This window comes from Phodopus roborovskii, unplaced genomic scaffold (assembly GCF_943737965.1).
Source record: "Phodopus roborovskii unplaced genomic scaffold, PHOROB, whole genome shotgun sequence".
Taxonomy (NCBI): Eukaryota; Metazoa; Chordata; class Mammalia; order Rodentia; family Cricetidae; genus Phodopus; species Phodopus roborovskii.
Genome location: NW_026126588.1, coordinates 21,955,462 through 21,981,547, shown reverse-complemented (window position 1 = coordinate 21,981,547; position 26,086 = coordinate 21,955,462). Strand labels below are relative to the sequence as shown.

General features: G+C 48.7%; 1 protein-coding gene across 2 annotated transcripts in view; it reads left to right on the top strand.

Moving 5' to 3' along the window:
• Tbc1d8 (TBC1 domain family member 8) overlaps positions 1-26,086 on the top strand; it is an 87,230-nt gene that overhangs the window by 40,211 nt on the left and 20,933 nt on the right. Inside the window, exons 2-5 of one of the 2 annotated variants that reach the window (XM_051204235.1) lie at positions 1,627-1,782; positions 18,571-18,689; positions 21,604-21,832; positions 24,345-24,585. In XM_051204235.1, coding sequence (XP_051060192.1) covers positions 1,627-1,782; positions 18,571-18,689; positions 21,604-21,832; positions 24,345-24,585 — 745 coding nt within the window. The remainder of the gene's footprint in view (positions 1-1,626; positions 1,783-18,570; positions 18,690-21,603; positions 21,833-24,344; positions 24,586-26,086) is intronic. The other variant, XM_051204234.1, reaches the window with a different exon arrangement.

Genomic DNA, 26,086 nt, shown 5'->3' with positions numbered 1-26,086 from the left:
ATGTGTGTCTGTGCACACATCTATGTGCATACTGTCACATACATGCATGCATCACACATTATGTATATAGTAACATATATGTACATCATATATATCACACACATGTATGTATGTGTGTGTGTGCACATGCCTCACAGTCTGCAAAGGGCTTGGTAGATTTTCTTCTCACAGCATATTTCTGGAGCAGGTAGAGGTAACATTCGGAATCTGGGATGAGGTTCACGATCACGCAGTAACACTTAACACAGTGCCTTTTATGGTCTGGGCAGCACTTCAGGCAACAGACATGTAGCTCATGTGATTCTCTCAATTATTTTTACAAGGCAAAACACTGTGGCTACTCTGTTTTTCAAACAAGGGGGCCGGCTTCACCAGAAGTTTAAGAAACTTGAGTCACATAGCTTGGAAACGGGTAGCTCCGGGTTTGAATCAGAAAAGCCGACTTGTGGGATGCTGCCACAGCTGATGCCTGCAGACTGCAGATGCTGGGGGGGGGGCAGTCTCGTGTGCAGTCTCTCGTGAGAATGGCGGGGTGGACCCTGAGGCTCCTGGCCCGTGACTGCTCCTGTCTTAGTTACTTTTTATCATGGTAAGGCGCCATGGCCAAGGCAGCATGTGGAAGTGTTTACTGGGGTCTTACGGCCCCAGGGGACCAGAGTGCAGGGCAGCAGGCAGGCAGCTGTGGAGGCAGGGAGTGCTAACCTGAAGGACTTGGGAAGGGTCAGATGGGCCACACACTACGTGTCCAAAGCTCGGTTGTATGGGAGCCTGAAAGGTAATGTTGAGAGAAATTCAGAGGGTGGAGACCTGGCTTGTGACGTCTCAGAGGGAGGCAAAGACTCTACCAGGACATTTGTGTGAAGAATCTATGGTGCCTGGTCAGCGGGAGCCAAGGAATCCGCCATGAATAACAAGAGACCAGGACCACTACAGCTAAACCTTCGCTTTGCGGGGATGCTGGCCAGCTGGAGCTGAGAAGTTAGCGGTTGTTAGGAAGAGCCCAGCATCCCTGAGGTGAAATCCTCTGGGAAGTGTTTCCTCAGAGTCAGCAGGCAGAAGCTGTGTCCCTGAGGTGGCCGAGGTTGTACCTTGTGCCGGGGGCTGAACTTGGTAGTGTAACAGTTAAGTAAGTAAGTACCAGGTGGTACTTACTGGCGAAGGCATGAAAGGGTCATGAGGAGCAGCTGAGGCTTAGCTTGTGAGAGACTGGGAGAGTTCATTGGTGAAGGTAGCAGTTGGAGGACCAGGATTGAAGGGGCCATGTTGAGAAGTTGAGGCTTGGCACCACGAAGAGAGCCCAGGAGAGGATAGTGGAGCAAGCCAGTAAGCAGCACCCTCCATGGCCTCTGCATCAGCTCCTGCCCCCAGGTTCCTGCCCTGATTGAGCTGCTGTCCTGACTCGCTTCCCTTTGATGATGGACACTGGTGTGGAGGTGTGAGCCAAATACCCTCCCCTCCCCGGGTTGCTTTGATCATCACAGCAGCAGAAAGGGTGCTCTGAACAGGGCCGCTCTCCTCCTAACCACCGCAGCTCCCATTGCGTGGGAGCAGGCACATGTGTGCCCGCTGCCTGGCCTGCTCGGCCCCTGGACTCACAAGTGTCCTTTCTTCCGTCTCCCTTTTAAGGTCGCCTCGTGGGCGCCCTGGATGCGGTGCTGGATTCCAGTGCGCGTGTTGCTCCGTTTCGGATTCTGCTCCAAGTTCCGGGGTCGCAGGTTTACTCTCCCATCGCATGTGGTGAGTTACTGAATGGATCAGACATTTACTGGGCCATAGCCACTGGTGAGTCTTGTTCCGGTTGGAATGTTCCAAACCTTACCGCCCAAGCATGCGAGTGTCTGCATGTCAGTGACGTTGGCAAGGTAACGCCCCTGCAGCGCTTTCTCGGATTTTCCTTCGCTCTTACAGCCACTCTCCCTCTACACCTGCGCTGACTTCCCTCCCTCTTTATCCACCTCTGTGTGTGTGTGTGTGTGTGTGTGTTCCATGTCTGTCTCACGTTTAACCGTCATAGTACGCGAGTGCTGAGAGTTTGGGCATGCCAGGGTTTGAGTGGTGTCTCCAAGCACTGCCACCGCCCCATATGAGCTGAGCCATTTTATTTGTGATCTTGCTTCTGACTTAAGTCCAGTACATACGCCCACTGTAGTGACACAAAGTCTGAGGGCTGTGTCTGATTTGGACGACGTTCACCCCTTATTTCACGCACACACAAAGAACATGGCTCTTCCGGGTTCTGCCTTCCCTACAGGTGTCACTTGGCTTTGTACTGAGCCTCCAGGGTCCTCCCGAATGGAGCTGCCACACCCCCAAGGCACACTTCAGTGAAGCCTAATGCCTGTTTTATTCTACTTGAGTAATACATGTCTCTGTTTTAAAAGAAAGACAGTATCCCCCGAGACCCTTTCTCCGAATGCTGGGCTCAGTGTTAACCTTCCGTCTCTGTGTGCTCACGGCCACAGTGTGTTTAATTCCGCATTGGGTACAGTAAACTTTGCTCAATGCCTCCTGTTCTCCAGCCATACTGGACTTTTCCTTGGAAAAGAGCAGAAGTTTGAAGAAACCTGTCATTCCCATGTATCATCCGGTCCTAACCACTGTTAACATCTGGGCATACTCTTGACTGCCATTTTCTTTTGTAACCAGAGCAGATCATTCCAGTTAAAAATGATTTGTAAAGAGCCACCTTTCAATAATACTAATAAGATATCTGTTGCCTCAGACTCTAGCCATCCAAATGCCTTCTAGTGATGCTGGATGGACAGCTTTCTGATCAGATTTCAAGCCGGTCTCTCAAGGATGGTTACAAAAGTGGATACATGTAATTTCGTAAAAGCGGACTTATCTGACAATGCTGTTTTATAATGAAAGTGTTACATTTACAACAGAAAGAAACCAAATAGGAACAAAACTTTAAATGTTGTTTAACACTAGAGATTATTTTTTCTAGAAGGTTTGTGTCAGGTTAAGGCCAGGGACCTTGTTTAGCAATATGAAGTTAGAGTTGCAGTATTTAAAGAGCAGTGTCTTAGTTGTGACAATATCCTCTGTCACCTTATAGAACAAGATTGCCAGCATATTTTCTCTTCTGCTTCCCCTATCCCTCATTAAAAATGAGCTGTTGATGTTACAAGTCCCTTCAGACCCGCAACAGTATTTTCCGTGGTTATTTTCTGAAGTGTGTATGTAGGTGTGGGTGTGGTTCCTCGTGCAGTATTTCCAGAGGCCAGCGGCAGATGCCAGATGTCTTCTTTAACATATTCTTCTGAGACTTGGTCTCTCACTGAACCTGGAACTCTGACTGGGCTAGACTGACTGGCCAGCGAGCCCTAAGAATCTTCCTGTAACTGCTGGATTCTAGCCCTGAGGTTGCAGGTAGCCCTGAGGTTGCAGGCGAGGGTGTACCTAGCCTTTATGTGGATGCTGGTGAACTCAACTTAGTTCTCATGGCTGTGCAGGCAATACTGTTTCTGTTGAGCCATCTCTCTCCTGACTCCTGTACTTCCTGTTGCGGTTTGTCTCAGTTCTTTGTGCTGAGTTAATACTTACAGTCAGGTATGACTTTCCCCATCCCAGAACCTTTGTTTTGGTTCATTTCTTTTTTCTTTTGGGTTCTAGAGCAGCAGTTCTCATCCTTTGGGGGTTGAATGACCCTTCCACAGGGGTCACCTGAGACCATCAGAAAACACAGATGTTTACATTATGATTCGTAACAGTAGCAATGTTATAGTTACAAAGTAGCGATGAAAACATTTTTATGGTTGGGGGTCACCCAGCATGAGGAACTGTGTTAAAGTGTTGCAGCGTTAGGAAGGCTGAGAACTCCTGGACTATAGAGTTCCACCAAGAAGTCCTGACTGGCCTGGAGCTCTCTGTAGACCAGGCTGACCTTGAACTCACAGAGATCAGTCTGCCTTTACCCCCCAAGTGATCAAAGGTGTGAGCTACCAAACCTGTTTTGTTTTGTTTTATTTTGTGCGTTGCTTGGTTAGCTACATCCGTAATTTCACCTGAGTATTGGATCATGGATATCTTGTTCTCTGAATGTTTTCACATTTGCAGACATCTGCTTTTTGGCCTTTGGATTTGGGGTACTGAGTCCAAATATAGCCACAGGCCACACTGTAGAGTTGGCAGCTGTGATCTTCATGGTCTTCTAGTGTTTGATGTGACAGCACAGGTTTCTGCTTGACTCATTACCCGCTCCCCACTTGTGGACTATATGATTTTCAAACATACAACACTGCTTTTATCACTGGGCTAGAATAGTATGACTAAGAATGGATTAGTCCCCTCAGCTCAGTGAGTTAGCCATTTTTTTAAATGCAAGACAATGGTTTCTTTAATCATTGCAGAAAATTGTTCTGAAATTCTGTGCATGAATTTTATTTTAAAATTCATTTCCCCTGGCATGTATTGATCATTCTCTATAAAGGCCTCTCTCTCTCTCTCTCTCTTCCTCTCCCTCCCTCCCCCTCCCCCTGTCTGTCTGTCTGTTTTGTCTTTTGAGACAGGGTGTTTCTTTGTATTGCTTTTGAGACTGCCCTAGAACTTGCTCTGTAGACCAGGCTGCCCTTGAACTCACAGAGATCCAGCTGCCTCTGCTGGGATTAAAGGTGTGTCTCTTCACTGCCGCCCTATGAAACCATTTTCTATTGGACAGCTTTTGTTGGGGTTCCATTTCTATTTGTTTTCCTTCATCTTGTTAAGTCAGTCCTCGCCACTCACTTCATCATTCTCTCCTGGGTTAGTGATTCATTTTCCAGCAGTATGTTCCGTACCTTGCTTTTTAACTTACTAGCTTGTTCTTTTTGGGGGGTTAGGTTTTGATCTGTGGTTCCACGCCTCCAGTCTCTCTTTCCATTGCTTCTGCTTCGTCTCCTCTGAGAGTTTTGTGTTCTTGCTTTGCTCTTGGGACCATGAAGTATTTGTGCCTCCTTTTCTGCCTGGGGGGTGTTCGGTTTTCTGTCTCCATGTCTGGAGCCACCTGTCCTCTGCCTGTGTCCTTTGCTGTCCAGTGTGCTGCTGCTGTTCAGCTCACTCGTGCTCGGGCACCGTGTTCTCGGGTGTTCTGTTGACATCAGCGTTCTGTGACTTTACGCCTGGGTTATGGAATAGGACAAGGAAGCTAGACTCACTCATGTGGGAGTGAGGCGTAGCCTCCTCATGGCTCCTCACAGCTGGGTGCACTCTCGCCTCAAGGGAAAGAGTTGGCTGTCCTCTGGATTCGAAGCGTTGGGCGTGAATATTTGGACTTTTGTCTCCTTGCTACATTGGCTTCAGAGTCCTCCCAGGAGCTACGTAGGTCAGTCAGCGTCGTCTCTGCTGTCTCCGCGAGTCTACACCCTTCGAGAATGCAGCTGCACGATACAGTTCTTAAGGTCTACAAGGCACCTGGCCCTGTGGCTGTAGCTCAGTTTCTTCATCTAGTTCTTTGGCAAATGTTAGTCACTCCTGATTTTTCAGTACTTTCCAAGAAATCTCTTTACTTAAAATTTTCAGAACACTTTGTATGCCTGGCCTGCCCCGCCCCGCCCCGCCCCGCCCCACCCCGGCCCGGCCTGATTCTATTCCTTTGAAGTGTCTGGACCCTGTTACACACCAGGCAGCTTCCTGACATGGGCCATGGCTCTGTGGAGAATGTGTCAAATGTAGTTCTCTCAATCCAGCTGTACAGGGCCACGGGAGGCGCGCATAGCGGTATGGGGAAGAGGGATGCAGGGAAGAAGTGGCCTGGGAAGACTGCAGAGGGGGAGGTGGCTAGGAGGATGCACGTTGTGTCCCTTCTCTGCTCTGTGTGTCCAAATTCCCCACCACTGCTTTCTGTGGCTCCCCTGGCTCGCCACCATGCTGGGGCAGCGTCCCTGTGCAGCAGAGCCCATTCTCCTCTTCCTGTTGATGCAGGGTGGGTTTCCTGCAGCTTGCATCTGGCTCTATCTGTGCCTTAGACTTGACACAGGCTGGGTGTGCAGAGGTGTCACCATCTGCTGCCATCTGGTCACTGGAGACGCCGGCGTGTCTGGTGACTGTCACTTGGGTGTCTTACACTCTGCTATCCACGCACCATAGTTACTATTGCACCTGAGCATTGAGGAAGCTCCCCGCCCGTGGGTTGGGGCCTCTGGTGAAGAGGAAAGCTGTAGGGAGTGTCTGCATCCAAGCAGGAAAAAGCGTCTGTAAGAATAACCCAGCTCTTAAGTGTGACTGTGGCACGGTGGATTGTCAGGGCCGAGCAGAGCCTTCGAGAGTTTGTTTCCTCTATTGAGGCAGAGGTGAAGGGATGGGTGGATTGTCTCACGGATCAGTTATTTTACTTGGCAAAAGATCTGAAGATAATCACAGTTCCAGACAGATGGGATGCGGTTACCATTTTAACAGCGTGGATCAAACAACCGCAAGACTTCAGAAGGGTGGCCAGCTTCTGAGGCCAAGGACATAGTCAGCTATTGCTGGAGAGGTGCCACGTTGATTGAGAAGCTGCACAGAGAAATGGGCCCAGCCCTCCAGGTCAGAACTGAGATATTCCCTTCCCTAACAGCTGCCACTGCTGGTGTTTTCTTGTCTTATTTGCCTCCCTTGTGGATAGGCTAGCTCTGAGAGTCCTTCTGGATGCTGACCCTCCAATGCCCAAGACAACACCCCGTATGTCACTTTTAAATCTTTGTAAATCACCGCTGTGTGCATGAGTTGGGAAGAAGGGGACCCAGGCTCCTTGGTGAGGTGATGTGCGTTCATGTGGCCCCTGGACACACAGAGCTTGGATGAAGGGCCTTTTGTCTTTATATGGCACAGAAGTACAGCTGGACAGCATCTCTGCTCTATTTTCCTAGAGCTCTTGTGGTCCGTGGATTTGCCCAGTCCTCATAGGCTGATGGAAGTGTACCGGGCACATTGCAGGCAAGCCGGGTTCAGTGGATCAGTGCTTGAAGTTCATTTCTGACTCCCAGAAACTTCAGCGCAGGAGTTGGTTGCAGCCCCACCATAAGTCATGGAGCCTCAGTAATTTCACATGAGTCTTAGGCCCTTTCTAGTAAGCCAGGAGTGCCGGCTGGTTTTATGTCAACTTGACACAAACTGGAGTCCTCAGAGAGGAGGAGGGAGCCTCAGTTGAGAAAAAACAAAACTGGTAAGATGGAACAGTTGCCAAGCCTGTAGGGTATTTCAGTTAGTGATTGATGGGGGAAGGCCCAGCCCATTGTGGGTGGAGCCACCCCTGGACAGGTGGTCCTGAATTTCTATGAGAAAGCTGAGCGAGCCATGTGGAGTAAGCCAGGTTCCTGCCCTATTTGAGTCCCTGCCCTGGCTCCCTCCATGGCGGGTTGCTATCTGGAAATGAATCTGAATAAACCGTTTTCTTCTCCAGCTTGCCTGGAGTTGGCCTCAGCAATAGAAACCCTTGAAGACAGCAGGGCACAAGTTGTGTGGGGCATGTTGTGAGTCTCTTCGTTAAACAAGGGGGACTGAGAAGGTAGAAGTTACAGTCCTTAAACTGTGTTGCTAAGCCTGGTGGCACAGGCCTGTAATCTCAGCTATTCAGGAGTTGAAGCAGAAGGGCCTTCCTGGTCAATATAAGTAGACTCCTGCCTCAACATACAAAGCCAGAAGCTCTCATTGAGCCACACACTCCTTCAAAATTGGAGAGTAGAAATAGCGAAGAGGATCAATAGTTGTTGGGAAGGAAAAAAAGAGCCCCAGCTGAAAAAGGGCTGGGCATATAACTGGGCATGTAACCCTTGCCTAGCATGCAGGAGGCTGTTGGGGCACTGTCTAAGCTAGAAAAAAAAATGCTGGAAAATATTGGTAGCAGACTTTGTTATCATAACCTTTTCCTTCAGTGGGAGCGGGGAAGCTAACCCAGGGCCTGGCACACGCTAAGCCAGCATCACAGCGCTGAGCTGCATTCCCACCAGGGCTCAGTTTATAAGGGTGTGGCGTACTTCAGGGGCGATATTTGTAGTGACCACTGATCTTCCTACAGACCGTCATTGCTCCAAGCTGAAACACCGCCCAAATGAGACAGTCACCTTTGCGTTTCCTGCCACTTGCCTCTGACCACCACCATTCCGTTGTCTATCTCTGAATGTGACTCGAATCTCATTGGTGGAATCATGCACGGTTTATCCTTTTGTGACTGCCTTGTAGTGTCGTCTTGGTTCGTTCAAGTGTCAGAATTTCCTTTTGTAAAAGCCACCCCCCATTTTTTGGCATTAGACATTTAATAATTGGCACATGCTACAAGCTCTCTCCTGCCAGCCTGGTCCCGCAGCCCTGTCAACCCCAAATAATGGAGAGAGAGAGAGAGAGAGAGAGAGAGAGAGAGAGAGAGAGAGAGAGAAAGAGAGAGAAACGCTGTATTAGATATAAAGCTGTTGGCCTGTTACTAGCGTTTCTTATTGGCTAGCTCTAGCTTAAATACTAACTCTTAATTGCCAATATATGCATTTCTACATGCTTTTATCTTACCAAGAACGCTGAGTTATCTGGTTTGAATTATTTTTCAAGAATCAAATAGTTTATGCAATGTTGTCAGCCAAGGCCTGGTGAGGAATGTCTTTCCCAGTTCCTGGAAGAAGGAATCCTAAAGTCAGTGAGAGGTGACAATGCCCTGTCTTCCCAGATCTTAATTTGGACTTGCACTGGCCTGAGGGGTTCATAGGTGTAGAGGTCCCCCTACCCTCCCACACCCCGCTAGCTTGCTCGGTGGGGCTGGATGAAGTGGAGAAGCAGGCATGGTCAGGAGCATACTTCCCATGGGCGTGCAGAATGGGCAGGTAGGGTCCGGATGCACAGTTGCGTGAGCAGATGCGTGCTCACTGGGAGAGGGTGTGTATGCACTGAGAGCCTTAATGTCTGCAGGTTCCATACCGGCAGGTTCAACCAACGTGGAACAAACCAATAAACTGCAAACAACCAAACAACGACAAAACCCTTACATCTCTACTGGACATGGACAGACTTCTTGGTGTTCCATGAACAAATATGCTAAAGAATTCTGGCTCATTTGATTTGTATCAAGCAGAATAAGGAATCTAGAGGTGACTTATGGTATTTGGGAGGAGTGTGTAAGTAACCTGCAAATACTAAACCTTTTTTGATAAGGAACTTGAGCGGCCCTGGACTCGGGTGTCTTTGGGAGGCCGCGGATCCATCCCTGCCCCGAAGATACAGAGGGACTGCTGTAGTCTGAAGAACACCTAGTGGTTTAGATTTGGAAAATGAAAGCAGACATCTTTTGGAAAACTTCAAAGATCACTAAAGAAAAAGTACAAAACATTTACTAATTGAATCATGGTGCATGTTTTTTTTAAAAGTTAGGAGCCATAGGATCTAGTCTTTTCCATTAAGCCCACCCCTTTAACTCCCCACCCCACCCCCGCCCCTCCCCATTGGTTCCTCTCAGCAGCATGCTAGAGGCAACACACCCTACTCTGGAGGGGGAAAGATGCAGAGGGCAGGAGGCCGGCCACTTGCCAGGGTCACGCCAGGCACCGGGGTACTAGCGGCAGCTTGGCTGCAGGTTCTGACAGAGTGTACGTTCAGAGTGTTCTTTCTGACGCACGCTCCCTTATCCGTGCCCTTGACCGTGGCTGGTGTTTTGCTTTCTTGTACTCTGCCTCACTGAGTTGCTTTGTCTTTGCCGAGTGGGTTTTATTAAGGGGAGGAAATGTTCCCGGGTGGACCAGATTAGTGTCTTCCTGAACTTCATGCCAAGGTGGCAAGTGACGTGCCAGCTTGTTCTCTCTGAGCAGAGGACTCACAGGGTGCTTCAAGGAACATCTGGGAGGCAGCCCAGCAGGAGGAAAGTGTGAACTTTCTGGGTTTATGCTCCCTCCGCCCCTCCGAGGTCAGGGTTGTTACACTTGTTTTCAGTAGCCCAGCATTTCCTTGGAACAACACTGGCTGGAATTTTCCACATGGGGCTCACCTTCAGAAGTGGAAGAAGCGTGCCAGTTAATGTTTGTCCCTTTGTCTTGGAGACCCTGCCGTCAGGCTGTTAGTGTGCCTTTTTAAAAGGTGATTTTGCTTATGTACACATTTTTCCTGGAAAGAATGCATTTTCTTCCTTGTGTGATGTGTGCTGCTGGTGGGCGTTTTAAGAACAAGAGAATGCCAAGACCAGTTTTTAGATCCAGTACGCTTCGAGACTGAAAGCGAGGTTTAAAAAAAGATCTCTTTCGGAGTTGAGCGTGTTGGTATATGCCTGTAGTTCCAGCTACTGGAGAGAGATGGAGGCAGGAGGATTATTTGATTCCACGAATTTGAGACCAGCCTGGACCATATAAAGAGAACAAACAAACAAAAGCAAATTAAAATCAAAGGTCACCTGGCTTCCTGGTGGATCAACTCGTCAACGGAAACCACCTGGCGGGATGCTGGGAGAAATCCCGGTTAACTCTTAACTCAGCGACGCGCTGAGACATGAGGCTCACAGAGAGATGACTATTGGGTACCCCTTAGTGATCAGAAAGGGGCATCACAGGAGCTACTGACCTTCTGGTGCTGCGTGTTGTGAGGGCTCTTTCTCTTTTTACTAGACTTCTTGGTGGGGGGAGTGAGTTCTCTCTCTGTATCTCTGTGTGTGTGTGTGTGTGTGTGTGTGTGTGTGTCTGTCTCCTGCTAGTGTCAGAGATACCCAGATAGCTCAGCTAAGTGGCTGTTTCTCTGGCTTCTCTGCCGTGAGTGAGCATCTAATACAGTATAGTTCTCAGCATGTTGGTTTCGACCCCCTGGGGGGTCAAGCGACCCTTTCACAAGGGTCATCTAAGACCACCAGAAACACAGGTGTTTACATTACTGTTCACAACAGAAAACTACAGCTATGGAATAGGAATGAAAATAGTTTTATGGTTGGGGATCACTACAACACGGGGAGCTGCATTAAAGGGCTGCAGCATTATGGAGGTTGGGAATGACTTCTCTAATATAGCTGAATTACTTGGGGCTGGCAATGATTTTGCTTTAAAAACCACAGGCTGCCAGGTGGTGGTTCAGGCCTTTAATTACAGCACTCAGGAGGCAGAGGCAGGTGGATTTTAGTTTGAGGCCATCCTAGTCTACAAAGTGAGTTCCAGGACAGCCAAGGCGAACTCGAGAAACCCTGTCTTGAAAAACCAACAAAACAAATATACAAAACCCCTACAGGCTGAGGACCACATGTCTGCAATGCTTGAATTTTTTAGAATTTTTTTTAGAATATTTACATAAACATTGTGAAATACTTTAGGGATGGAACCCATATCTAAACATGGAACTCAACTTGATGCATGCATACACTGATACATATATACTTACTATACATAGCTCAAAGGTAATTGTGTACAATGTTTTTAAAGAATTTTGTCTGTAAAAACAAGTTTCATAGTATGGAATTTCCTACTTGTGGCATCGTATGTGTTCCTCCAAAGCTTCAGATTTTGGGTGTTTTGAAATAGTGGTGCTCAGTTTGTAATATAATATAACTTAAGACAAAATGAACTTACATTTTGCTGGGCAGTGGTGGCGCATGCCTTTAATCCCAGCACTCGGGAGGCGGAGGCAGGCGGATCTCTGAGTTTGGACCAGCGTGGCCTACTGAGTGAGTTCGAGGACAGCCAGGGCTACAGTGGCCTAGTCTTTCATGAAAACTGAAGAATCAGACATTTTGGCTTGGTCTCCCCACTTTTAGAGGAAGCGTACTTAGTAGGTCTGCATGTGAGTTTGTCCTCGGGCGCACTGATAAGTCTTTTTTTTTTTTTTTTTTTTTAATTAGATATCAGTATCTTTGACCTTTGGTGCCTGAGGTTGACTTTGTCCAATTTCACATATTGTAAATATTTTTTAAAAGATCTGTTTAGTTGTGTATATGGGTGTTTTGCTTGCGTGTGTGCCTGTGCGACAGAAGAGGGCATCGGATTCCTTCATAGATGGTTGTGAGGCACTATGTTGGTGCTGGGAATTGAACCTCCTCTCTCTGGAGGAACAGCCAGTGTTCTTAATCACCAAGCCATCTCGCTAGCCCCTGTTGTATTTTTTAATGATTTATTTCTTCTGAGGGAAAAGGAAGAAACTTATATGCAGAGATATATTTTTAAAACGGAAAAAAAAAATCCAGCATATCTAATGATGTTCTTGAGAGGATAATTGCTTTAGACTTACAGGTGAGATCTGGCAGTGTCTGTCTGCTTTCAGAATGTGGGTTTTCCAAAAAGAAATGTTTTTCTTTTGGTCCAACAGTGACCTCCTATTTATTTGTTAGGGTCTTAAAAGACATTTTTTATTATTTTTTGAGACAAGTCACACATAGCCCCGTGTAGCTGACACGGTTCGCTTCATCTGTCATCTTCACACGATCCAGAGTCTTCTTAGGAAAAGGGAGGCTCGGCTTGGCTAGCCTCCATCAGACTGGCTGCCTGCGGGCCTGTGCATAAGACATTGTCTTAATTGCTAATTAACATAGAAGGGCCTAGCCGGATGTGAGTGGTACCACCCCTAGGCAGGTGGGCCCGGGGCGTCTAAAACAGGTAACTGAGCAAGCCAGGGGAAGAAAGCCAGTAGGCGGTTTCTCATTCTGTTCCTGCCTGGAGTCCCTGTCTTGGCTGCCCTTGATGGTAGACTGAAACCTGTAAGCTAAGTAAACCCTTCCTTACCCAAAACTGGTTTGGGTTAGTGTTTTATCACAGCAACAGAAACCAAACTAGAACAGCAGCCAAGGCTGAGCTTCACTCTCTGACCCTCGTGCTCCTTACCCCCCCCCCCCCGACCAGCTGCTGGCACACAGGCGCGCCACACACACCGTGTTTGGTGCTGGAGACTGAACCCAGGGCCCCGAGCATGCCAGGGAGGCAGCCCTGCTACGTTTGTAGCCCTTTACCGCATTTGTAATGTGTGCTGGGGACTTTGTGCATTCAAATGAGTGGTGAGTGACACAGGAATGCTGTCCCTGCCACACTTTCCCCCAGCCCCTCTGTAGTCTGCATGGCTTTCAACAGCAGATGGCTAGTGTACAGTGAATAGAGAAATGTTTTGCTAGCTCCTAGGAACACATCTGAACTGTGAACACAGTGCCCGTTTCATAGTAGGTTGAGAGGTAGGAGGCTGGAAAAGACACCGAAGCCAATTGAGTGTTTATTAGGGGGAGAGAAACGGTTACTTTAAAAAAAAAAAAAAAACCCAAAGCTTAGACCCAGTTATTTATGGTTGTGTTTGAGCAGAAGCTGTAGGTGTGGACAATGGGATGCTTGTTTTCTTTCCTGACGATACCCCAGAGGAAAGCCAGGGAGGAATAAGTGTCCTCTGCTGCTCTGAGCTTCCATCCGCTGTGACGTCACAGGAGCCTGGGCCCCCAGAGTCTCAAGCATGGCTTTCAACAGAAGATGGTTAGTGTACGGTGAATAGAGAAATGTTTTGCTAGCTCATAGGAACACATCTGAACTATGAACATATAGTTCATAGTTAGCTTTTTTCTTTACCTTTTTTTTTTAACTTCTTGTCTAGAAAAATGACAGTAATAATATCCACCTTCTGGCATTTGTATGGGGTGGTTTTAAAGATAGAGCATGCCTAACTAAGTACCTAACGCGTGCCAGGCATTCAATAATGGCCTCGGCCAGCTGCCTCTGCTGTACCGTGTAGACCTGGCCGTACCTGAGTTGTCATAGCTTTGTTTTCTGGCCTTTGTTTAGATTTCTAATACTGAATCTCTACCTCCGATTTTTACAATGGACTTTTTAAAATTTGTTTGGAAAACGGAGAAGTCTTTTTCGGCAGAAAAACTTTTTGCTGGTCAGGGTTTGTTACAGTTCACATTTATTAGTTTTGTCTATTGCAGCTGCTGTAACAAACTCTCACAGACCTGACCAGAGTCTTAAACAATAGAGTTTTATTTTCTTTCCGTTCCGGAGACTGCAAGTTCATGGCTATGGTACAGCTGAGCTGTTTCCAGTAAGGCCTTTCTCCTTGGCTTGTGGATGACACATTCTCGCTGTACCTTCCCATGGTCTTTCCCTGGCATGTGAATGACTCTGGTATCTTACGATAAAACAACAGTCCTGTTGGGTTGGGGACCTCCTCCCCTCCATGCCCTCATTAATGTAATTGCTCCTGAAAAGCTGTTTCTTGCAATAACAGTCTTGGAGCATGGACGTCTACACATGAATTTGGTGAGACACATTCAGGCGCTGGTGTCAGGTCTCTGTTGGTCAGCAGGAAGGATGAAATGTTTTCCCAGCATTCAATAGTTATGCCAGATGTGTCCAAACCATGGTCTGTGGGCTGCATGTGACCATGCTATCTAAGAATGTGGCCCACACAAAATCATAAATGTAACACATTTTGAGATGTGGGGGGGGGGTTGTCACTTTTTTTTGTTGATAACTCACACTTAAAAAAAATTTATTGGGGCTGGAGAGATGGCTCAGTAGTTAAGAGCACTGGCTGCTCTTCCAGAGGACCCTGGTTTAATTCCCAGCACCCACACGGCAGCTCACAACTGTCTGTAAACTCCAGTTCCAAGGGCTCTGACACCCTCACACAGATATGCGTGCAGGCAATACACCAATGCACATAAAATAAAAATAAATTATTAAAAAATACATATTAATTTGTATTTGTATAGGTGCACTCATGTTCCAGTGTGTGTGGCAGTCAGAGTTTTCTCCTTCTACCACATATGGGTACCAGGGATTAAACTAAGGTTGGTTAGATTTTGCAGCAAGCTCCTGTACCTACTGAGCCATCTTGGTGGCCTCTCATTGCGTAGAGAGAACTTCGTAAATGAGAACCTCAGTGTTGCGAAGGTTGGATGTGCCCATGCTCCCTTTTACCTTCCGACCTCTATAATAGATGGAAAGCTTTCTTATTTTATCTTCTTTAGCTTTCTCAAATGTATCAGTACAATGCAGTGACTTTTCAAACTGAACATGTCCCACAGACAGGAAAACTTGCAACAGATTCCCAATTCAGTGGTTACTCTTACCTGGTGGGTGTGTGTGTGTGTGTGTGTGTGTGTGTGTGTGTGTGTGTGTGTGTGTGTGTAAAATTCTTGGGAAGCCACCACTGCCGTGCAGGCTCAGAACTGTGTTCTGTGACAGGAGCTGAGCTGCCTTTCCCTGTCTGTCATCTAGGGCCATGGACATGCACCAGCTTGCTTTGCTCTGTGGTGTTCTGTAGCCCATCCCGAGGCTTCTCTGCAGAGGAAATTCAGTTCGGAACGCTTGCCTGCCATTTGGCAACTTTTGGAGGAAACAGACCCTAAGTGGAAACGTTTCCTCGCTCCGATTGTCTTTGCTGGGAGAGGCATGCATGCCAGCTTCCACTCACAAGCTCAGCACATGCAGCCCAGCCACACTGTGGCCCAGAGATGGGTTTTATGTACTAATTTTTTTAGTCGTGGAGTTTCTTTCCTTACTATGAGCATTATGTAGACAAGTGCTCTGTAAGAGTGAAAGTTGGGCTCTTTGTCTTGTCTCAAGTCTTTTAGTTTTTTTTCCCCTCCCCAGACAGGGTTTCTCTGTGTAGCTCTGGCTGTCCTGGCTCTTGCTCTGTAGACCAGGCTGGTCTCAAACTCAGAGATCTGCCCGCCTCTGCCTCCTGAGTGCTGGATTAAAGGCGTGCGCCAGCACATCTGGCTATCTCCAGTCATTTTTGGAAAATGTTACTTTTATTTTAGGCATGTGGGTGTATTGCTTCCATTTATGGCTGTGTGCCGCATGTGCGCCTGGGGTCCACAGAGGTTTTTAAAAGAGTCAGATCCCCTGGAACTGGAGTTACAGGCGGTTGAGAGCCATCCCGTAGGAACTGAACCCTGGCCTCTAGAAGAACAGCCTGTGCTCTTGACCACTGAGCCGTCTCTCTAGCTCCTGTTTCAACTCATAATTCCACAGTGATATATTGGAGATGGAACTTAACTATCGTTTTATTCGTGTTATCTAAGTTGCCGGTTGAAACTGTTAGTAGTTAAGCCTTAGCTCCTGGGATCTCTGGTGATGTGTTAATGGAAGCCTGCATCCCTGCCTCGCAGAGGACGGAGAGATGGGTTCAGCAGCTGGGAGCGATTACCACTCTTGCAAATGACCTGAATTTGGTTCCCAGCATCTATGTTTGGCAGTTTACAGATGCCTGTGACTTCAGCTTTAGGGGATCAGACTCCCTCTTCTGGGCTCCGTGGTCAGCTGTGCTCAGTGTACACACACATCCCCAATATACACATTTAAAAGCAACCACCAGTGAAACACCACCAGTGACCCTGCATCTGGGACTGTGCCTGAAGCAGGGATTGCAGGGAGAACCTGAACTCCTGCGGAACGCAGACAGACAGCCCTTAGCGCACAATAGACTCAGGGGCCATGTGGGCAGTGTGAAGAGACTTCCCTTTTTTGGGAGGGTCCCATCGTGCCCTGCAAGTGTGGCTTGCTTTCCATTTGCTATGCGGCTTGTTTTGTTTTTACGAATGAGGAAGTACTTCTGGAAAATATATATATCTCAGAATGTTGAAGGCCGATAAAGACGGTTCCTCTTCAGACTCTTCTTCTTGTTTTGTGTTTTCTTATGATGGTGCGTAAAGGCCCGCCCTCTCCAGTTCTGTGCAGGCTCGTGGGGCTGTGGGAGTACTAGCTTTGTAACGCGAGCCCTGCTCTCCACATGCCAAGGAGCCATTGTCACATGGCTGCAGTCAGGACTACTGAAGGGTCACTGGCATGCAGGCCAGAAGCAGGCAAACCATGCCAGTCCGCCCGTGGTGCGCCACAGCCAGCCAAGGGACCAGATGGGTGCTCGGTGGCAAAACAGTCAGAGAAGATGAAGAAATGGATGAAGCTGAGATGGATGTGGACTTGGGTAGATGTACGGGGAGATGTGGGAACCCAGAGAGGCTAGGGGCTTCTGCAAAGCCCAGGAACCCTGAGTTGTAAGGGAGGAAATCAGAAAACAAGAAAAGTCTCTTGCCCCAGGACTAACTCAAATGGACCATCTGGGCAGGTGCAGTTGGAGGGAAGTGAAGGTCAGGGGTCGTGAGCTGTAGGTGTAGGAACCAAGCCTGACCCTGTGAATAGAATAGGATAGGAGCCCTGGCCTGAGGACCACGTGGCTGTCCCCTCTGTGCTGAGGGGAAGACTGGATTTAGTGAGGACGCTAGCATGCTCCTCTGGGTGTGTGCTTTGTGTTGTTTAACTAACTATTGATTTTCCTTAGGAAGTAGTCTCTCGGGTCTTTCACAACAGCGGCCTAAATTAACACGTGCCCTTCATTTCTGTGGGTCCGCATCACAAGTCCAGATCGTGCCCTCTGACACTCTGCTGCAGAGTGCGGGTTGATCCTTCATCCACAATGCTCAGGACTGAAGTGTTTTGGATTCTTTTGGCTTGTGGCATACTTGTATAGACGCAATGTTTTGGGGATGGGACCTTGGTCTGGGCATGAAGTTCAGCTCCTCTCCCCAGAGTCTCTGGTTTTCTCATACTGCATTTTAAAACTTGTGCATGCAGAAAGTGTAAATATTGTGACATCATGCCACAGTTCAGACTTGGGGCCTTTCTGATCAGCGGTTTCGGATGAGGGGCACTGATGGGTATTTCTAAGATTTTTGGGTGCCGTTACATTCAGGGAGGAGAAGGCGGCTAGTAACACAGAGAAAAGAAACTCATCTTTTAGCAAAGCACACCCGCTTTAGGATAAACAGCTACTTTCTGCTGACCCTTGCTTGCTGTATGGGATTGCCCTGTGCTTCAGTAGTTTCTCGGGCTTGTGGGCTTAGTCTCTTCCCATTTTGGAAATGTGACAGAAAGAAAATTTTTTTTTTGGTTTGTGCAATAGGTGAACATCTGCCCTAACTAGAGGCTGGATGCAGTGTGTCCATCATCCCGAGGAGAATGAATATAAGACCCTGGGGAAGAGAGGGCTGACACATTTATGCTTTTGTTAACAGCGTTGCTTAATGCTTCGGTAGAATAGTGAGGATTTTAATTGCTTTGAAAAGAAATTAACTGATGGATTGCATATGATTTCATGCTTTTGTGTGTGTGTGTGTGTTTAAATAACATGCACTATAAGAATTCCTTCTTCACATGTTTGAGGGATATTGCTGTCTGTGTCATAAGACACCCATCTGTAGATGGATTTCTGAGGCTGCTCTTGGCTGGGCCGAGCTCTGCTGCTCCCAAGTGATAACATCTTTGTATAGACGACAGGGCTTTGCAGCAGGCCCTTCACCGTGAACCTGTTTTAGAACCTCCCTGGGTACCTGTGTGAGCCAGTCGGCAGTGAGTCCGCTGTCTGGGGCAGGTTCTGTGTTGGGATAGCTGTGTAACTACCAACATCTGTGTGTCACTGAGTAGAGGCGGAGCCCAGTGACCACTGTCAAAGCAGGCCAGATAGCCATCTGAGGGTGACCCTCTCGGTGAGCTGGCCTGTCCTGTGGCTGTGGGGTGAGTCCCTAAAGATGCCCGCCCTGCAGGAGGGGACTCTGGTTTCTGTGGAGGGGCCTGCTCTACATCTACGATGGTGACGTAAGACACATGTAGACTCACATGTGGCAGGAGCTGGGAAATGAGCCCATGTTGTAGAAATCCCTTCTGATGTGTGTCTGTCCCAATCCAGGTGCCACGCTGGAGGAGATCAACCAGCACTGGGACTGGCTGGAGCAGAACCTGCTGCACACCTTGTCGGTCTTCGACAACAAAGATGACATCGCCAGCTTTGTGAAAGGGAAGGTGAAGGTAGGCCCGGATTTTAACGCTTTCCCCGTCTGCTAGACCTCCTCCTCCCAGGGCCCTGGACTCTGCAGCTTGATGACAGACAGCCTCCACAGCCAACATTTAAAAAATTCCCTTTGGCCTGTCTTCTGTTTCAGAAGTTTGGGACTCTTTATTTTAGGAAAGCTCTTTTGTTGTTGTTTTGCTGTGCGATTTGTTATTTGAGTTTCTGGATTCATTATTCCTAGCTTTTGTTTGTCACGGGTGATATCATGCCTGTTTGGTGGGACCTGGAGCTTTCCTCTTACTAGCAGTGGCTGTTATCCTTCGACAGTTGAACTGAATGGAACTAAAGGCAGGGAAACTGGGAGAGGACAGGGAAAGGATATTCAGAGAAGGGTTTGGGGAGGTCCGCTGTGAGGTCCCCTCTTACACAGCCCGTCTTGTTGCCGTGTTACGGTGGCTAACATCGGGTCTGGAGCCTCTGGGCAAGGAGAGGCCATGTCAGATTTTACATGTTTTCCTCACTTAGGGTAAAGACCAGACTTACTTAACTTCTTTTCGAAAGCAAGTGTTCTGTCTATTAGTAAATAGTGTCAGAGGGAGTCTTAATTTATTTTCTTACTTGCTTAATTTGTGTTTCCAGACAGGGTTTCTCTGTGTAGCCCTGGCTGTTCTGGAACTCACTCTGTAGACCAGGCTGGCTTTGAACTCAGAGAACTGCCTTCCTGAGTGCTGGGATTAAAGGTGTGCACCACCACCACCCTGCTGGGAGACGTCATTTAGGAAAAACGGGATACAAGTGCTCTTGGGAGGCAGAGGGGCTGAAGGCCTGCCTAGGCCACATAGCGTGACCCTACCTGAAATCACATTCAAAAAGGAAATGGAAGTCCCCTTTCCTTTGGGGACTGTGGAGCCAAGGCAGGGCCCTTGGGAGCACAGGCATTTAGTGCCAGCACTCTGGAGACAGGCAGGTGGGCCTCTGTGGGTGCTAGGCCAAGTAGAGCTAACCTTAGTGAAGAAAAACACCAAGAGCAATACAAGCAGAGGCCATGATGTCCTCTAGCAGACCCCAGGCTAGGCAGCCAGGGTAGACCTAGGCAGCTGTCCTGAACTCTGAACTCTCCTCCTGGTCTAAGTGAGGGCAGAGTCAGAGTCGCATCCCACAAGGTTAGTGATGGAGCTGCCTCCCCGTTCTCACATGTGACTGACTGGCCCTTCTCCTCCGTCCCCCTCCCCCCCCCCCACACCTCCTCTCTCCGGAACCCAGACTTCAGTACTGGTTAGGCAAGCCTCTACCACTGAGCCACACCCCTATTCCTTGTTCCTTTTGGTTATTTGAGACACGGATTCATTTTGTAGCCCAGGCTATCCTCCTGCCTCTGCTTGCTGAGGGCTAGCCCCACCTTTCTTGGTCTTAAAGGACTGTAGTGATTTTCGTCTCCCACTGAGCTATTTCTTTTGATTGGCAGGAAGTTCATTTCCGCTCGTAGAAGCTTGCATGGCGAGGGTGCTTCCCCCATCCTGAGCCCCAAGGTGGGACCCAAAATAACCTGACAAGGGGGGTTAGCAAGAGAAGAATGAAGTGCTTTCGTTTCTTTTTTTAATTAAAAAAAGTTTAAAAAATACTTGTTTTTTAAAGTAATGTGTATGTTCGTGTACCACATGTGTACAGAGGCCAGGAGAGGTGCCCCCCCCCAGTGGGTGCTGGGAACCGAACCCAGGTCCTCTGCACGGACAGTAGACACTGTCTCTTGTGTCCTCCTCTGGCAGTTTATTTAATATTCACAGGGTACATGAGCCAAACTCAGCTGTGAGTATCTATCTGTAAGAAGTGGTTAGCACTTAGCCTGCTCAGGGATTTTGAGCAAAAGGTGAGCTTGCAGAGGAGAGACTCGACTGAGGACCAAACCATGGGGAGGGTGGGCCTGTGGGAGAGCTTGTAGGAAGGGAAGGCCCGTTGCTGCAAAAATCAGGGAGATGGGGTTTCACTGTGTGGCTCTGCTGGCCTAGAACTTGCTATGTGGACCAGGCTGCACTTAAACTCACAGAGCACTGTCTCCTTCTACCTCCTGAGTGCCGGGGACATCCAGCTTTTTAAGAGTATTTATTTATTTCCTTATTTATTGTATGCATAGCTTTGTCTGCATTTATCGGTTCACTGTGTGTGTGCCTGGTGCCCGCAGAGGCCAGAAAGGGGCATTGGGACTGATGTTACAGACGGCTGTGAGCTGCCATGTGGATGCTGGGCATCCTCAGACAGAGCAGCCAGTGTCCTTAACCACTGAGCCATCTCCAGCCCAAGCAGGATACTTTAATTGAGGAACTTAACAGTGGGCTCCCAGGACGGGAATGAGAGGTTTGCAACCACACACGTCTTACATTCTGTATCACGTGTGTGCATTCGGATTCTTTGCCATGTTCGTGTCTCCACTCCTGAGGGCAATGGGGTACTTAGGACCCGAGGGCAGCTTGATTTCCATTCTTCCTCAGCAGGGTGCATGAGGGCGCTGAAATGCATTAGTTGCTAGGTTAGTGTCAGTATTTGTTTTTAGTACATTTATTTGTGTGCAAGCATACCCACGCCACAGTGTGTGTAGGGGTCAGAGGGCAAGTTGCAGGAGTCAGTTTTCTCTCTTTCCATATGTGGGTGTTGGGGATCAAACCCAGCTGGATCCCCAGGCTGCAGGTACCTGTACTCAGGGAACCACCTCAAGGGCCCTGGATGTGACAAGGAAGGCATTCAGGTATTAACGTTGAACCCCAAAGTTCAAGAACAAGATTTGGTTTTGACATGGTTTGGGTCAGTTTGTCCTCTGTTGCTGTAAGGAACATCCGAGGAAATCTTTTGCCCATCCCTCCTTCCTGCTTCCTGTCCCCCTGCCCTGCTGTTTAACTTCCGCCCGGCTGACCACGCCAGTGTCTTTCTGCGCCCCAGGCTCTGATCGCTGAAGAGACCAGCAGCAGGCTGGCAGAGCAGGAGGAAGAGCCCGAGAAGTTCCGAGAAGCTCTAGTGAAGTTCGAGGCCAGATTCAACTTCCCTGAGGCGGAGAAGCTGGTTACCTACTACTCCTGCTGCTGCTGGAAGGGCCGGGTGCCTCGCCAGGGCTGGCTCTACCTCAGCATCAACCACCTCTGCTTCTACTCCTTCTTCCTGGGCAAGGAACGTAAGTGTGGCCCAAGCCAAGAGCCGTCTGGTCCTGAGTTTGCAATCACCCCTAGGGATGCCTAGCAACCGCTGCCTGCCTAGAGAAACTGTAAATGGGATTATTTCCATGGCACGCTTGATCCATTCCCCTGTGATGCTTGCAGATAATTGTGCTTAATAATTATACAGGCTTCTTCTGCAAAGGGGCTGGGTTTAATAAGGGCTTGTTCCTTTTACTCCCTTAAACATTTCTGTGTAACTCAAGTAGCTACTGTCAGGTTTTAGTACTGTAGCTGCTTTGAAAATGCAGCATCTTAGCTAATAGCGGAATCGTTCTACAAGAGGATATATTCTTCTCAAAAGTTGTTTTTTTTTTGTTGTTGTTGTTTTTTTTAATTTTCTGACTATGGGTGTTTAGCTTGAGTGTGTGTATGTGTACCGTGTATGTGTGTGTCTCTCTGTGTGCACGGGTTAGTGTGTGTGTGTCTGTGTGTGTGTGTGCACGTGTGTCTGTGTGTCTCTCTGTGTCCATGTGTCCATGTGTGTGTCGTTGTGTATGAGAGTTCTTGTGTATCTGTATGTGTGTGTGTGCGCGTGTCTGTGTGTCTGTATGTGTGTGTGCACGCATGTGTGCATGTGTGTCTGTGTTTCTTTCTGTGTCCATGTGTCTGTATGTGTCGGTGTGTATGAGAGTTCTTGTGTATCTGTATGCGTGTATGTGTGCATGTGTGTCTGTGTCTCTGTGTGTGCACGCGTTAGTGTGTGTGTGCGCGCGTGTCTGTGTGTCCTGTGTCCATGTGTGTGTCGGTGTGTATGAGAGTTCTTGTGTATCTGTATGCGTGTGTGTGCACGCGCATGTGTGCACGTGTGTCTGTGTCTCTGTGTGTGCACGGGTTAGTGTGTGTGTGTCTGTGTGTGTGTGTGTGTGTGTGTGTGTGTGTGTATGTGGGGGTGGGGTAAGCACCTGAGCATCATCATCCATTTTCCTCTGCTTCCTGGCTGTCCCTGCAATATGCCCAGCTGCCTCAAGCTCCGCCACCACGACCTCCTCCCACCATGCATTGTACCCCGGAACTCTGAGACCAAATAAACACTTTCTCTCTTCAACTGCTCTTGCCAGGGAGTCCCATCACAGCGATAGGTAAACGACAACTCTGACATATAGTGTGTTTGCCTTTACTGCCTTCGTCCTTCAAGGGAAGCAGGCTCAAGGGGCCTCTTGCAGCGTTGGGGAGCGTCCTGTACCCGTGTGCCATGCTCCACCCGGCTGCATCCCTGATGCCGATGCTGCAGGCCCCTTTGCACACCATTCCCACACCAGCTCCCCCTTTGCATTCTGCTCCTGCCCTTGCTAGTGCACTGGCCTGACCATAGACATTCTCAGTGTGTTTGTCTGAAATGCTTGTCCAATTGAACACTTCCTCTCTCCATATTCTCCATGTTTATCAATGCCTGTCCATCCTTAAAAGCCCGATGTTGATTCTGTCCCCTCCATATAATTTGTGCCTGCTCATCGCATTAGCTTGTTCACTCCTTTGCCTGTCTTCCTTATCTGAGAGCTGCTTCAGTACAAGACTACTCATGATTTTCCATCGCTGGACCAAAGTATCTGATAGAAACGGGATGATTTACAGTCTCTGAGGCTTCACACATATGTAGAACATTGAGGCACTGGGAATATGTGTCAGGGAAGTTTCCTGGTTTCTCTGTGGACAGGAAGGGGCCAGGGACAAGATGCTCTCAAAGATCCACCTCCCCCAAAACAGCACCATCAGCATGGGACCAAGACCCCTACATTTGAACCTTTTGAGGTGCGTTTCGTATCCAAATCATTACATTGCAAACCATTATATTGGGCTCTTCACAAGCAATTATTTAATGAACTGGAATTGATGGTGTAAATGAACTAAGGTGTGTGTGTGTGTGAGTGTATGTATATGTATGTATGTGTGAGTGTATGTGTGTGTATGTGAGTGTGTGTGTGTGTTTGTATGTATGTCAGTGTGTGTGAGTGTGCGTGTATGTACATATGTGCGTGTGTCAGTGTGTATCTGTGTGTGTGTGCGTGTGTGTGTGAAGATATTTTATGTGAGAACAGAAGCAGCTAAGAAACTTCCTGCCAAGGATCACCTACATGGTGCCTTCTCAAATGATCAGAGTCCTGAACGCAGTATTGCAAGGTAAAGAGAACTGACAGAAGGGTTTCTTACTTAGCTACCCGATTAAAAGCGGAATCGTTTTCAGATGTTTATTAAAGATCTAGGAATTCTTGGGAAAGGCTTGCATTTCCAGAACGGTGTTCCCTGGGTGTTTGTGGTACTTGGGCCAGTGCAGTAGCCAGCAACTTGGGAAGTTCCACACAAGTCTGTGAGAAAACCGCTGAATGAGGTTGAGTTCCACGGTCGTGGACAGGTCTCCCTGCCCTGGCTCAAAAGGCATTTGTGTTTTTGCTAAAGGAGAGCTTCGACCATCATCTGCTGCTTAATTCAAGCTGTCTCCCATTCGATGGTCAATGTCTTTCTCTCTTACAGTTAAACTGGTGATCCCTTGGGTTGACATCCAGAAGTTGGAGCGGACGTCCAATGTCTTTCTCACCGACACCATCCGGATCACCACGCAGAATAAGGAGCGGGACTTCTCCACGTTTCTGAACCTGGATGAGGTGTTTAAGATCATGGAGCAGCTGGCAGATGTGACACTCCGGAGGCTGCTGGACAATGAGGTCTTTGATTTGGACCCTGACCTGCAGGAGCCCAGCCAGATCACCAAGAGGTAGGACTTCAGCTCCCAGGCGTCCCTCAGCTGCCCAGGGGACCGGTGCTTGTGGTCACCCTTTGAGTCCCTGTGCTTTTGATAACCTTAGGTATGTGGTTTCCCCCTTGCGCCTCGGTCATTGGTTCCAGGATCTCTGTGGTCATCCAGTCCCCAGCAGTGCAAGGCCCTTCTGCAAAACACTGTAGTGCCTGCACACGGCTTGTGCAATGCGCAGATACTGTGCAGGATCTGTAGATGACTTGTCATCCTCAATACAGTGTCAGTGCCATGTAAATAATTGCCACTCCGTACTGTTTAGGGAACAACACTAAGGGGGGGGAAATGTACGGATTTGGTAGAGAGGACTTTTTCTGAGTATTTTTGATTGAGGGATGGTTTGAACCCAAGGATGCAGAGTATACGAACACTGAGAGCCGATGCACCAGTTGTGAGCTTTGCGGGCCACGGCTGGGTAAGTGTGGCACCAGGTACAAAGGCGACCTCTGAGAAACAAGAGCTGCCTGGATAGGAGTTCTTTATGTGGTTTTCATTGGATGCTGCCGGACATTCGTGCCCGCTTTCCTAGTAACTACGTGTAACCAACTGTACGTGCCCAGTTCAGCAGCTTCAAGCACATTCATAACCCGTCCATTTGCCACCACTGTGGGCCTAGAGAAGCACTTTGTCTGCTGGTTCCCGACTGCCCACCCACCACCGCCCACTCTTCTACGGAAAGCTGACCAGGCAGGCCTCTTAGTAAAGAGCCGTCCTTAGCCTTCGCGCTTTTACAGTGGACTTACTTCACTTAATGTCCTCAAGGTTCAGCCGCAGTACCCTGCAGCCGTGCGTGTGTGTGTGTGTGTGTGTGTGTGTGTGTGTGCGTGTGCGTGCGTGCGTGTGTGTGCGTGTGTGCTGGCCAGCTTTGCTGGGTGTTGTCGTCTGGACAGAATCTAGAGTCCCCAAGGAAACAGCCTCTGAGCTTGCCTGTGGGGGATTAGACACCTAGTAATGCCCTTCTGGCCGGGACCCTGACTGTGTAAATGGAGAGAGACAGCTGTTGTAGAAGAAGTATGGGGTTTGACCTTGTGCATTCGTGTCCAGGATTCAGGGACAGCCCTCGCTCTAGCCGCATTCTGCCCAGGGCACCACTAGGGAGAAGGAACGGGAAGAAAGGACTCTTGGCGTGGCCAGCAGTTGAGTGTCCAAGGGCCTACCTGTACCCAGTGCTGGCCCCCATGACCGGGGCAGGGTTCTGCTCTCCCCGCATCCCCTCCCGCCACTCACCTGGGAAGGGACTTTCTCTCCGAGTGAAAGGCTCTGTTGTGAGCCCTTGGGGCAGTTCCCATCAGTAGCCTTTGTCATGGAGACCAGGCCTGTGGGTGTAAACAGGTAATGACTCAGGCCCCTTGGCGCCCTGCCTAGAGGCAGATTTTAAAGTTTAGGAAAACAGTCTCCCCAACTCAGAGCCAGCCGCTGGAACGCCCCTGGAGCTCTTCCCTTCCCAGACGACCGACCGCTT